The 14,086-nt window shown below is 42.3% G+C and overlaps 1 protein-coding gene across 16 annotated transcripts in view; it reads left to right on the forward strand.

Annotated features, from left to right (window-relative positions):
* KIAA1217 overlaps positions 1-14,086 on the forward strand; it is a 540,319-nt gene that overhangs the window by 453,622 nt on the left and 72,611 nt on the right. For 15 of the 16 annotated variants that reach the window (XR_014710274.1, XR_014710275.1, XM_084619500.1 and 12 more), the window contains one exon: positions 12,587-13,419. Coding sequence is in view for 14 of the 16 variants with exons in the window: in XM_084619500.1 (XP_084475626.1) it covers positions 12,587-13,419 (833 nt within the window). In the remaining 2 variants the exon portion in view is untranslated. Of the gene's footprint in view, positions 1-5,524; positions 5,741-12,586; positions 13,420-14,086 lie in introns of those variants that run through there. The other variant, XM_084619490.1, reaches the window with a different exon arrangement.

A 14,086-nucleotide genomic window follows, 5' to 3' on the forward strand; every position in this document is an offset into this window, starting at 1 on the left:
AAGGTGATGTGCGGTGTCAGGATGGGCCATTAGCACTTCTCTTCCCTCTTCTACGGAGGAATGGAAGGGTACAGATCTGGGGAACAGTTCCTCTTAGAACAAGGAGCAGATGGCCTTACTTATAGGCTCCCAGTGCTCCACTAAGCTGAGAAAGATGGGTGCTACAGATCCCCTTGGCAGTCCTCATGGACCTTAACCCACAACTTGAGAGCCCCTGATCTAAATGTTATAACAGGATTTTGTCATCTGTAACTTCTAATTTCTTGGATCAGGATTAGACTCTACGCTAGCTAGTATGTGGTGGAGCTTTTGGTATTCACATGAGGACCTCAGTGGCAAAAACAGCAGAAATCAACAGTTTCCTTGGTATTTATCTGTGAAAACATCTCTGACAAATTACCTTAGTTTTTGGGTTTTGTGGGACTGTATTAGTTAGTCATGTTCAAGCAAAACTCCCATTGACTCCATACTCTGGCAAAGTTTGTCCTGGAGTGCAGGTTCAGGCTCTAAATTAGTAATAAACATTCTAGTGGGTAAGTCAGCTTGTCTGTGTTTTTTCAAGGAAACAGTTATTTATAGAAATGAAAACAAGAGACTAGCTATGTAACTATTTCCAGCTATAAAAATATTAAAAGAAAAGGAATAATTGTCAGAATGGTCAGATGATAAAATGGAACCACCCTTGTGTCACACACACACTGAAATAGGTCTTTTAAAAAAAAATCTTGTCCAACTTTATAAATGGTATTTTTTTCCCTGGTGTCTGTAACATTTTTTCAACTAATAAAAAAGAGAGATAAATTAATGGGAAGGGAAAATAGCTGCGAAGCTCCAAAAGACTAATGAAGTTATCAGTGTTTTAGAAGAAATGAGGGAGAGTGGTGCAGTTAAGTGCCCAATGGTGACTTCAGCCTTTCACTAACATGGATTTTAGAGCAATAAATAGCCCAGAATTTTGTGCCTGATCCTGATGAAGCCTGGAGCTCGGTACCTCTCAGGATCATGCCCTTTTGTGTACTGTTTGTTGAGCTGAAAAAGAAACCTCATACGGAACATTATAAACAAGTAAATAGCTACCAAGTAAAAGCAGGGTAAGTCATGGCAAGATAGACAAGCCTTGAGGACTCTGATAAAGTAATTAAAATGGAGAGTGATGCTTGAGTGGTTTGTATGTATTATAAGAACCCAGAGATTGAATTGCAGCCTTGGTAATGACATGTCCATGCATTATTTATAAATTTGTTCTATGACATATTTTCAAATTAAAAGAGGCTTCATTCCTTAAGTAATAAAAGCCTTCCTGTGCATCAGACATACTTGAAGCTTATTGTATATTGCGTTTGATGCCCAGGAGCCCAGTCACAGTATATCTGGTGTTCTGGGGTATAATTTATTATGCTAGAGTCCAGTTATGGAAAATGAAGCTGGGATTGGACAACAGGGGATGGATCACTCAATGACTGCCCGTTCTGTCTATTCTCTCTGAAGCACCTGGTGTTAGTCCCTGTCGGAAGACAGGATACTGTGCTAGATGGACCCAATATGGTGTGACCCAATATGGCTGTTCTTATGTATGTCCTACCAGTTTGTAATTCATTGCAGATCAACTACAGTAAGACATAGTGAGCCCCCTATATACTCCATATTATAACAATATTAATGGGATTTCTTACTGCGGGGTTGTTAAACTTTTTTTAAAAGGCTATTGGTAGAATGTACACGGCACTTGTTAGGAAGCGCCTGTGTTATCAATATGTATTAAACAATTGGTCTGTTTTCCACTTTTGGTGTTTCTGGGGTCCGGTTGGTCAGCATTTCTGACTTTAGTTATAACTAAATCAAGCATCCAAATCCCCATTTTAAAAAAGTGAGTGCTTGATGGGCTAGCTAAAGCTGCCCAATGTAAACCAGATGCCTCAATGGTAGAGAATGTTTTGCTTCCTGTAGCCACAAGAAACAACAAACCCTGACTGATTAAATTCAAAATACAAATAAATTGATTTAATGGTCTTTTTATGCCATGACATTCTGTTAATATATTTCTAGTGCAAATATTTAATCAAGATATTTTTAAAAAATATAAGTATGTTGTGTGAAAATACTGTGAAATTCTAATCAAAACCAGTGGTGATGTTTTGTACTTTTTTTTAAAAAAAAAATGGTGCATGTGTCACAACATACCAAAGCTGTCTCGAATGTGAAAGAGTTCTTCCATCTGCTTATTGAAACAGAAATTATATCTACTGATTAGAGCATGAGACTGTGAGTCTGAAATCCTGGACTCTGTTCCTAGATTTGCCACTGACCTTAGTCAAGTCACTTAACCACCCTGTGCCTCAGTTTGCCCATCTGTGAAACAGTTGTAATAATACCTTTCTCATTGAAGTGTTGTGAAGCTAAATTAATTTTTGCAAAGTTCTTTGGGGAAAGCACGATGGAATAGAAAAGTATTATTCCAATCACAATTCATCATGGATGACCCCCCACTAATACACATACACACAGAGTCATAAGAACAGTCATACTGGGTCACACCAAATGTCCATCTAGTCCACTATCCTGTCTTCCAACAGTGGCCAATGCCGTGTGCTTCAGAGAGAACGAACAGAACAGGCAGTCTTTGAGTGATCCATCCCATTGTCCTCTCCCAGCTTCTGGCAGACAGAGGCCAGGGATACACAGAGCATGGTGTTGTATCCTTGCCCATCCTGGCTAATAGCCATTGGTGGACCTATCCTCCATGAACTTATCTAAATCTTTTTTTGAACTCTGTTATAGTTTTGACCTTCACAATATCCCCTGGCAACTAGATCCACTGGTTGACTGTGTGTTGTGTGGAGAAGTACTTCCTTTTGTTTGCTTTAAGCCTCTGCCTATTAATTTCATTGTGTGACCCCTAGTTCTTGGGTTGTGTGAAAGAGTAAATAACACTTCCTTATTCACTTTCTCCACACCAGTCAAGATTTATAGACCTCTGTCATATACCCCTTTTAGTCATCCCTTTTCCAAGCTGAAAAGTCCCTGTCTTTTTAATCTTTCCTCTTATGGAAGTTGTTCTATACTCCTAATCGTTATTGTTGCCCTTCCCTATACCTTTTCCAATTCCAGTATATCTTTTTTGAGATTTGGCACGAGAACTGCATGCTGTATTCAAGATGTGAGCATACCATGGATTTTTATAAAGACATTATGATATTTTCGGTCGTATTCTCTATCCCTTTTCTAATGGTTCCTAGCATTCTGTTAGTTTTTTTGACTGCCGCTGCACATTGAGTAGATGTCAGTCATATAACCCCATACATGTAAGCCAGCAAATTTCCCTATGCTAGTACAGCTCTCACTTTCTTCCCTTTCTCATCAAGAACACTATGCCTTTCCTCCAGCTGAAAAAACCCACAGGGCTAGGACCACAAAAAAGGGGACTTGTATTCAGTGTTGCAAGGCTTAATGCTTGGGGCTGTCTATGTATTAAGTAACATATTAAGGGGGTGCGTGGGTGGGTCCTTAAGTTTGTGCATTTGTTTCACTGTTACCAAGCATTACAAGGGGTGTGTGGGTCTTGAAAATCACCAAAACCTGTGTGTTGTCTTTTATGGACAGCTCCTTTAGGTGCTGTGCCACCTACTGTAATCCACAGCCCTGAGTTCAGTGCCCAGGCTCCTATGCAATGTATGGGGAGAGATAGGCACCTAATAATGAGATCCACAAAAGCCAGCATGCTAAGTGGGGAGCTGCCTAAGCCAGCCAATAAGAAATGCCAAGGAGAGGGAGTTGAGGTGCCTAAGTCTAGGCTGAAGGGAGGTGTCTTCTGCTCAGGCATTGCCGTTGTGAACTCCCTCTAAATTCCCCTTCTGCCTGCTTTGAACCCAGGTCTCTCACCTCTCAGGTAAGTGCCCTAACCACTGGGCTATAGGGTGTTCTGGGGTGGGGCTCTTTCACTCTCCTGCTGAAGCTGTTCCACTTTGTTTAAAATACTTAACAGTCACTGGGCCAGGGCAAGTGTAAGAGAAACTCTATAGCCCTGTGGTTAGGACACTGAGCTAGCATGTGGGAAAGACAGGCCCCAATCCCTGTTCCAATGACTAATTGTTTATATAAAGTGGAACAGCTTCAGCAGGACAGATTGAGAGAGATTTCTGACCCCCGAGTACCCCATACCCCTGTGATTAGGGGCACTCTTTGAAGGGGAGACCTAGATTCAAATCCCTGCTCCACATTAGGCACAGGAGTGATTTGAACCTGGGTCATCCTGCATGGGTGCTCTAGCCACAGGGCAAAAGTTATAAAGGGGCCAGCACCACCACTATCTTCTCATCCTCTTCCAGCTGTGTTTTGTCCAAGGCCCAATGCAGTAGGCGTGCTCAGAGCATGCCTACCAGATTGGGGCCCGCGGGCAAGATAGGCAGGAGGACACCTAGTTTGTGAATTCCATTGAGGCTTAGGGGACTTGGCGTCAGGGCTTAGGCAGCTGTGCACATGCCCCCTGGCAGAAATTCAGGCAGCTAGGGGATTTCACCGCTGGAAACTTAGGCACCTACAGGGTTAGGTGGCAGTTGAGCAGGGATTTGAGATTTTGGCTTTGGGCACCGAAAGTGGCAGCTAAGCATCTAAATCCCTTTTAGATCTAGCCCACAAATGCCCACTATAATGACACAGGTGGCATTTTTAAAAAATAAACATGCAGCAGATAACTGCAGTGCTGTAAAGTGCTTATGTTGTGTGTTTTCCCTGTGTCATTTCAGTTCCATCTCTCCGACCTGAGTGAGTATTGTATTTTTAAAAACGTATTTCCAACATTATTGGATATTTTGGGTATGGGGGTCGGAGGGAAGGTCGTTTTCCTGTAATCATTCTAAATAAATAATCGACAGTTGCTTTTTTTAACTGTCTCTTTTTTCAACTGTCTCTTTTTTCCAAAAGTGATCTTAATTGCGTGTACAATGTTCTAATGAGATAACAATGAAATTGATTTACAATGGTCCCAAAGTTCAGCTTGGTAAAGCTGCTAAGGTAACTGGTTAATTAGTAGACAGCCTCCTGTTTTGCTCAGGTGCTGTATCTTAGGGAGAGTTTCACATTTCATTCCCCTAAATGTCTCTACCAATCTGATTACTTTAAAGGTTGCTCAGATCAATGCGTTCTGTGTTTTTCCTAAGTTTTCTGCAATGCTGAGTTTACTGAGTTCTTACTGAATAATTAACATGTGTATTTCATATTGTTTTCTTTTAGAATAAGCCTTTCTCCCTTAATAAAGGTTACCTGCTGTTTTATTTATGGTTCACTCCTTTGCAAGACTCTGTATTGCTTCATTGTTTAATGTTAGTCTCTTCTTTATGTTTTATACACACACATTAAAGAAATTGTTCAGTGATTGAATTACATAGCGGTAGGATGCACAGTTTGTGGCTGGGTGACATGCCACAAAGGTTATTTAGTGACTAATTTCTAAGGGGAGGGGAAATTGCAGACTTATTCTGTGGAAAAGTACTTAAGTCTCTTGAAGCAGCACTATTTGGATGATCCAGTAAAACAAAATGGCCCATACTTGTTGTGAGCACAGGGAATGAGGAGCCTTTTTAAGGTTTAAAATCTTTTTCCAAGAACTCTGGATGCCTAAAATGTCCTATTCTAGACTGAGGATTCAGATTCAAGGCTGTAAACAAAAGAACTGTATTTTATGAAGTGGAACCAAATGCTCTTCTTACTGCTGTATCCATGCAGGTGATTTCCCTAAGTAAAAGTAAGTGGTTTTAATTATTTCAGAATAAAAACCTTTAGCAAGGATATTTTTATTTGTCTTTGAGTTGCAATGGTGTCTAGTTAAAAAAAATAGTATTGTTTTTAATAGCAGTCTCGGAACAGTAGGCACAAATACACGGATTAGAGGTAGAGTACTTAAGCATATTTTTTAAATTTGTGCCTGAAAGAACAGACAGTCTAAAATATGTCCTGAAAATCTTCGCCACATGTTTATAGATGCCATGGTTAATGTACACATTGACTATAGATGAGTTTAAGCAGTCAGCCATTATTTTTGCTCTTAAGTTTCTTTTGTGGCTAGCTTGGAGTTTTATAGATTTGCTCTATATTCAATAAAAAGTTAAATGGGTATTCTTTGCTTCCCCATAGGACTTTTAGGATACTGTGTGAATTAAACTTATGTGTAAGCAGGGATCCGTAAGGGCAACATCTGAGCCAAACATGTAAAATACCATGAGATAAACATTTGTATAGCTGTAGAGGCTAGGCTTATGTGCAGGTGTACATGAAAGAACTGGGTATAATCAAGAAAAATGTTAAGTATGTGCTTGATCCTGTGCCATACGGAAGGAGAGATGGTGTACCAGCTAAGCTGCACACACCACCTCAGCCAGCCAGCAAGCAAGCAGCAACCATACAGTACATTGAAAAAGTGCACTATGCTTCTCATGGCTAGCCAGTACTTGTGCCCATACCCCTTTTCATATGGATGCATAGCACCGAAGAAGGTCTGTGTTGGGCCATGGGGATTGAATGTTGCCTATGGTACACCACAGTATGAAGGTGAGTGTGATCGGCAGCCACTATCCAGGAAAACAAGTTGTCCTGCTAGTAGAAGGATTATAGCTTATGCACCATAACACCTCCCTCAATGTTTCCAGAGTAGTGAACAGCTCAACACTTAGCTGAGCAGCTCCCATTAGTTCCTATGACCCACCCACTTCACCCCCATTTAGAAGTGAGCCCTACATAGGGTTTGTGAGCACAGAGAGCAGGAGAGTTGGAAGACTACCTCATTTACAATAAATTGGAGCATCCAAAGTACTGATTAACATTGGCAGACTGCAGGGTTGGTGATTAAAGAAGAATGGAAACATGGAATGGTAGCATGGGCAGAGGAGGAGAAACCACTACTTTGCAATCTACAGCGACCAGTCGATTAGGTACTCTAATGGTGGGTTGTCACTGGAGCCAGTAAATTAATACTTTTTATAGGCGCTAGTGACATGTTTGGTTGTGCTTAGAGGCCACTGGTGTTTTTCAAACCATTTACCAACTCTGTAATTTTCAGAGGTACTGTTTCTTATTTCAGATTAAATTATTTCAGCCAGTGCAGAACTATATTGACATTTATTTGCAAAATTTAGTAAAGTTGACTTATTCTTTCAGCAGTGCAAAGCCAGAATGGAAGGTCAGTAACTCAGCTATAGAAACTCTGTTATAATGTAACTACTACAACTAAGATTTCAGGTTAATTAGGACAGTTTGGTTCTAATTTTATTCTGATGAAGGAATAAATTAACTAATTCATTTGTCTTTTTTAAATTAAATATTTCACTTGATTAAAAAAGTAATAAGATATTTTTTCTAGTGGAATGATTACAGAACCTATTCATTAAAAATTATGTATATATAAATATATTAATCATTTTTGTAATAATAATTAGCACTTTCCATAGCATCTTCATTCAAAAATCTCAAAGCCCTGGAAAAGTATTGGTTATAATTAAATGCAGTTTACAGTTGAGTAAACCAAGTCACGGAGAGGTGATGTGATTTGCCTAAGGACACAGTGAGTTGATAGTAGAGCAAGGAACAGAGTTCAGAGTATCAGTCCTTTGTTTTAACATTTCCTTCTCACGTGTATGCAAGGGAAAAATACAAAAGATGTGGGCTAGATAGTGCCATTTAGGTATGTGGGCTAGCCATGTGGGCTAGATAGTGCCATTTAGTGTAAGGGGCAGCATGGCAGAGCAGTCTCAACTGGAGCACTGGAAGGCAAAATGCATCATGAAACATGCCATACCTACTACTGCACCCTTTACTGAATTGCAGCTTGTCCTCTGCTGTCCAAGAGGCCTCCATCCTCTCCTCTGGGGTACCACGTGATTCAGGGACATAGGGATGGACCAGGCCCTGCACTCCACGGATTACAGAGACTGCAGTTCCGCACAGCCCATACATGCATTATGCAAGGAAGAGTAAAGGCTCTTTTATGGCTTCCATTCCATAACATGCAACTGTGTGAGAGCCAGGCAGATTGTGGTGGTGCTTTTTCTTATATAGGCACCTGTTACCCTCCACCCTGTCCTGATTTTTCACACTTGCTATCTAGTCACCCTAGTGTGACTGCAGTTGTGAAGCATGGGACATTACATTACAGCTCATTAGGAGCATTGCTACCTCACCCTTATTGCAGGCTGGCTGTGGCAGGAGATCACTTATATTGGCTCGGGCCAGCTCAGTCTCCTCTTTACTTTGTTCCTGAGGCATTTGCCTTTCACACCAGAACAGGAGGCCCAGTGTATGGGAAGAGGGGGGCAGAAGGAGGATGGATAAAGGATAGAGCAAAAAAGAATTAAAAAGAGAGAGAGTAGAAACTCACAAAAGTTAGAACAGAGATGAGAAGGAAAAAAAGAGACCATTGTATGCAGTTCTAAAGTACTCATGGGCAAAAAACCTGGGTACTTGGAACAGAGACAGAACAACAGGAGAGAAAGAAACTGGACAGGTGAAAGCAGAAGCTATAATCCAAACACATAAAAATTGTATGACTCCAATTCATCAAGCTGTACATGTATCCCGTCTACATAACCCTGTGTCCTGTCACTGTTACCCATGCTCTCCCTCCTTCTCTTTCCACCCCTGCCGTTCCCTTCTTCTGATTGTTACACCCACTTTTTGTGTCATGTCTTCAATTACACTATAAACTTTTCAGGACAGAGACAGTGTCTTTCTATGTGTTAGTGCCATGCCCAAAACAATGGGGCCCCAGTCGGGCCCCAGTCTTGACTGAGAACTCTGTGTGCTATTGTAGTACAAATAGGGAATAAATATTAATAAATGTGCCAGTACTTGGCACAAATGGATATGGGGCAAGGACTGTAAATGCCAGCTACTGGCCAGTCCTATTTTGAACAATGTTAGGGGGCTTATTCCTTCACCCACTTACTTCCCTGGTCCTTCTTGCATGAACAGAGAGCAACAATACCCGAAGTCCAAAGGTGCAAACAATTCGATGTTTATTGGGGTGAACTTCCAGCAAGCATGATTCCAGTTTCCTTCCTTAGTATCCTTCTTCCCAGCTCTGACACCACAGAGCCTTACACCTGTGTCCCTGTTCCCATTCCTACCCTTAGCCAAACATGATTCCAACTTCCTTACTTCCATTCCCTGTTCCCATTTCCCCCTTTAGCAAAACATGATTCCAATTTTCTTACCCCCATTCCCTGTTCCCATCTCCCTTACCCACATGCCCATGCCCACACCCACACCCCCTCACTTCCTCATTGACTACAGATTATATAGTAAAACTTGAGTTCCGCTTAGCTATACCTTAACCAATCATTTTCCTGAAATTTAACTAACCAATCCTAACATATTGTAACATGATTATGTAACCAATTATATCCCACCACCTTAATTAGTTTACACCCAGCAAAATTAATTATACAGCAGACAGGAACAATCACAGAACCAGACAGAGATTATACAGACAAACAATAGCAAAGTGGGAACTATAATGACAAAACAATACAGAAGTGAGGATTTCACATCCCAGCTATTGATAAGTGAGTTCTTGCCAGACAGGATGCTGTTTCCTTTTACATTTTCTAGGCACTTCCCTTTCTCTGGAGGCGATAGGCATTATCAGGACAGGATTGTATTCCTAACAGCCCAATAGCACCTTCTTTCAATGTGACTAGTTTGGAATGTGAGGATGTGACCAGTTGCTTCCCAGCTTATGGCTGCCTCTGCTGCTTAGCCAAAGGCCTTAGCCTAAGAACAGGGCCTCAGACTGTCACAGTAAGAGAAGGCCCTTACACCAGCAGACAGTGATTTTGATTCTTTCTTTTATACCTCTAGAACTAGCCAAGTGATAAGAATACCCCTAAATTCTTAAAGTACAGGCCTTTGCAGACAGGCCAGAATATCTTTATCCTAACAAACAATACTCCATTTCTGTGTGAATTCTTCATTTATGTCTTCACGCAGCCAAACAGAAAACAGGAATTTTGTGCTGAATGAGTCCTCTGCCTCAGGAGAAATGAGTGACCATTCAGCATGAGTGTTGGATTGATTAGGGGATATTAGACCTGTCACTGTTAATTCTGGGCTTTTCAAGTTTCCTATTGACACTTTTCTCCTCTCGGCCTCATATTATCAAATTTCTCGTGTGTGTGCCTGCCTGGGAATCCCAGCATCTATGTTTCTTCACCTTAGAAGACTGTTATTGTGCACAATGATTATAGACTTTGGTCTCAGTCCTGCTGTCACAGTCACAGGCACCCATTGCCACATGTCCGATTTACACTTGGGGAGCCTGATCCAAAGCCCACTGTAGTCAGCAGGAGTCTTTCCATTAACTTCAATGAGCTTTGGATCAGGCCTGTGCATAGCATCTGGCTTCAGAAGACACAGCACAGTGTGTGGCTGTCTCTCTCAACAGTGCTGGCCTTAGGGAAAATGGCGCTATGGGCATATTTGTATTTTGGCACCCTTTCTTTGAGGTTAAGTATAGATACACAGTATGGTCACACACCTTAAGTTTACTGGAGAAGCTTTTAAGTTACGTTAAGGACTGTGTGCACCTACAGCAGAGACCCCTGCAAACAGCCTGGGCAGCCTGTACACTCAGCACTGGCTTGCTATAGCACTCGAGCCTCTGGCAGCTGCGGCGAGAACACCGGGTTGGCAACCGTGCAAAGTGCTGGAAGAATGGGAGTGCAGCAAAGCACAAACTGAAGACTAGCACAGCACACACCCAGCACAGGGTCTGTTTCCCCGAGCAGCTGGGAACCTGCCCAGGGAGCCCCGCCCCCTCCACTCCTCAGCACTGCCCAACTTTGGACAGACACCGTTGTGCAGGAGCTCTTGTCACCAGCCCGGGCGCGCCCCATCCACCCCTGCTTCACAGGCATTTGGGGGCAAGTGAGCAGCTACCCTGGTGGGCGGGCTGCGCCAGGCAGCCTGGAGTGAGAGCAGGAGACGATTGGCAGAAGCAGCTCTCCCCACAGTCCAGCACAGACTGGTGCATGGTATCGCCCCAGGGGCAAGGCCAGCCCTGGCCCCTGCCCGTCCTGCAGGGCACTTCCCCAGGCCCAGTAGCGCTCCTGCAGCTCACCCCAGGGCAGACCCTCCCAAGCCACAAGTTGAAACAACCCTCTCTGCCCCCTGCAACTTTAGTCCCACCCCCAGCTGGGAGCCAGCCCGACCTTCCTGCCCCTTCTGCCAAGCCGGAACACCACGCCAGCAACAAAGCCACTCACAAGTGGAGAGCAGAGCCCAGGTGATGAGCGCTAGCCTCTTACCTTGCAGCATCTGCTTGACCACAGCATCCCCCTGACCACGGTGCCCACCTATAAGGCTAACCCTGTCTCTCAAAGCAGGACAGACAGCTGTGTATGTAGAATGTTAGTCATCTCATTTTATCATTTATTCAGTAGGGATTGTGCATATTAAATTTTATTGTACAGTGTTTTTATTTAAAATCCTAAATTATATTAATTCACTGAACAAATGATAAAATTGTCCATGTCTCTCCTTGTGGCTGAAACAGTCTGGCTTGGAGTTTGTTGTTGTTTTCACGGTCCATCCTTGTGCTCTTCTTTGTTCTGTTTTATTTATTTCTGTATTTTTGCTGCTGCCGCCAGGTTATCTCCTCTCCTTTCTTTTTGTTGATGCCTGGTGTTGCAAATCCCTGAACTCCAGTCCTAGGGCGAGTCATTTGTAATTCCAAAGTGTGGCATCTGCTGTGAGAGGAACAGTTTTACTGTATATACAGGCATGGCAATTTCCTTAACAATGGAAAAACTTGTGGGTGGGATAGGGAGAGAATGTAACCCATTGCTTCACTAGCTGGCATGCATTGTGATTGCTGCAAAATCCAGCCACATTATCATAATATGAAGGAGTAAACGTTGGACAAGGATTTCAAACAGATGGTGCGTAGCAAGGCACGTAGGTCGCATGTTGCTAAACAAGTTAAGGTAGCGATCATTCTCAAGCAAAGCAAAGATTTTTTTCCTTTGGAAATGAGGTCCTCTGCATCTTTGATGGATCCCAGCTGGTCCTCAACCTCCCCTACTTATCATTCAAGACTCATCACAGGCATTAATTAAGCTTCGTTTTTGATACATAAGTAAAAGCACCAGCAAATTGTTGATGGCCACTGACAAAATTTAGAATCAATCATTCATAGCTGTATTTTTATTTCAGACAGATATATAAGGTCTTCAAGGCAGGGACTGTTGTCATTATGTGCATGTCCAGCAGCTAGCAAAATGAGGCCCAGATCTCAGTTCAGGCCTCTCCATGCTACTGTAGTCCAAATAATCAGTGAGAATGCTCATAATATATTTCTTGTATTAGTAAATGAATTTAGAAAATTCTCTAATATTCTATTAACGTGGGCCAATTTTCCTGCCTTCTGCAGATCATATTTTCATTAGGAGCTGCAGTCTCAAAAGAGTTTATTTTATTTAAATATATGATAAAGAAATTTAAGTTAAATTCTTTTCACTGTAGTTGATGTCTAAGCAGCAGCTAATGTGGTGTGTAGGCTAATGAGTAAAGATGTGTCTCATATGGTTTTCCTTTATTTCAGATGCAGAGAGAAATTGCTTACATAGGCCGAGACGGCCCAAATGCTCCCCGGCCAGGATCTGCTACACATCCTTCTCATGCAATTCCAAGCTCATCTCCCATTACACCTGTGCCCCACTCTATGCCCCCGTCTCCATCCAGAATTCCTTATGGTGGGGCCAGGCCCATGGGCGGGCCAGGCAATGCAACAATTCCCAGAGACAGGCTCTCAAGTGTGTCAGCATCAAGATCCATATCACCAAGCCCTAGTGCCATTTTGGAAAGAAGGGACGTGAAACCAGATGAGGACCTGAGTAACAAAAACCTTGCACTGTTTCGAAATGAAGGCCTGTATGCCGACCCTTACCTGTATCACGAGGGGAGGATGAGTGTTGCTGCTCCCCATACTGGACACCCTCTTGACGTTCCTGATCACATTGTTGCTTATCATCGCAGTGCAATGAGGTCTTCAAACACTTACTGTAGCCCTTCTCTGCAACCTGAAATGATGGAGCAATCATTGTACAGACAAAAACCAAGAAAATACCCTGACAGCCATTTGCCAACTCTTGGTCCTAAAACTCCTCCTGCCTCTCCTCACAGAGTCGCTGACATGAGACTGATCGATATTCATACTCAGCATAACACTCATGTGCCCCCTCATGTTGTCCAGCCAGACAGGTCTTCTCCTAGTCGCCAGTCCTTTAAAAAAGAACCAGGAGCACCGATGTTTGTGGAAACTAAAGCACGGAATGCTATGGGTTCACCTGGCATGGTCGAGGTAGTTCCGTCTGCGGCTGACAAACAGGTTTTTGGCTATGGATCCGCTGCGGTGCCCAAAGACAAAGAGACAAGGTAAGACAGAGCAAGAATGTAAGGTATGTAAATGAGAGAGAGTCCTGATCTGTGTGCATAGCCTCATTTAATACACTGGAGCCCAATATATTGGTGTGTGGTCCTTAGGGAACTGTTAGGGCAGTAAGTAATTTAAAGGGGCTGATGTACCAAAAGAACCAAATTTACTTCCAAAAAAGTGTTGCCTCCTAATGGTGATCCAGGATCATATTAATTAATGGTACATTTCAGTCATTTGAAAAAATAAAATGATTAACGGATTTTTTTTTCAGACAAGTAAATCATGTTACAAGAACAAATGTTATACTGCTAGTGCTATTAAGGGAATATATTTCACACCTGTTAAGAATGACACTCTGATATTACAATTTCTATTCTTTATGGAGTGGAGTTTTTCTCATCTAGTGTGAGGAAATGGAAGAATTTATCACTGGCTGTCTTATCTGTTGTAAAACATGGATTTGCATAAAAGTAGAATAGTTTGTTTTTAATATACTCTTTGGGGAGCATTGCTGAGATCAGCAAGTCCATCCTGTTGAAGAAACTGAAACAAGAATCAGAGTAGCAGCCGTGTTAGTCTGTATTTGCAAAAAGAAAAGGAGGATTTGTGGCACCTTAGAGACTAACCAATTTATTTGAGCATGAGCTTTCGTGAGCTACAGCTCAC

The sequence above is a fragment of the Lepidochelys olivacea genome, assembly GCF_965140295.1.
Source record: "Lepidochelys olivacea isolate rLepOli2 genome assembly, chromosome: 2".
NCBI classification, from domain to species: domain Eukaryota; kingdom Metazoa; phylum Chordata; order Testudines; family Cheloniidae; genus Lepidochelys; species Lepidochelys olivacea.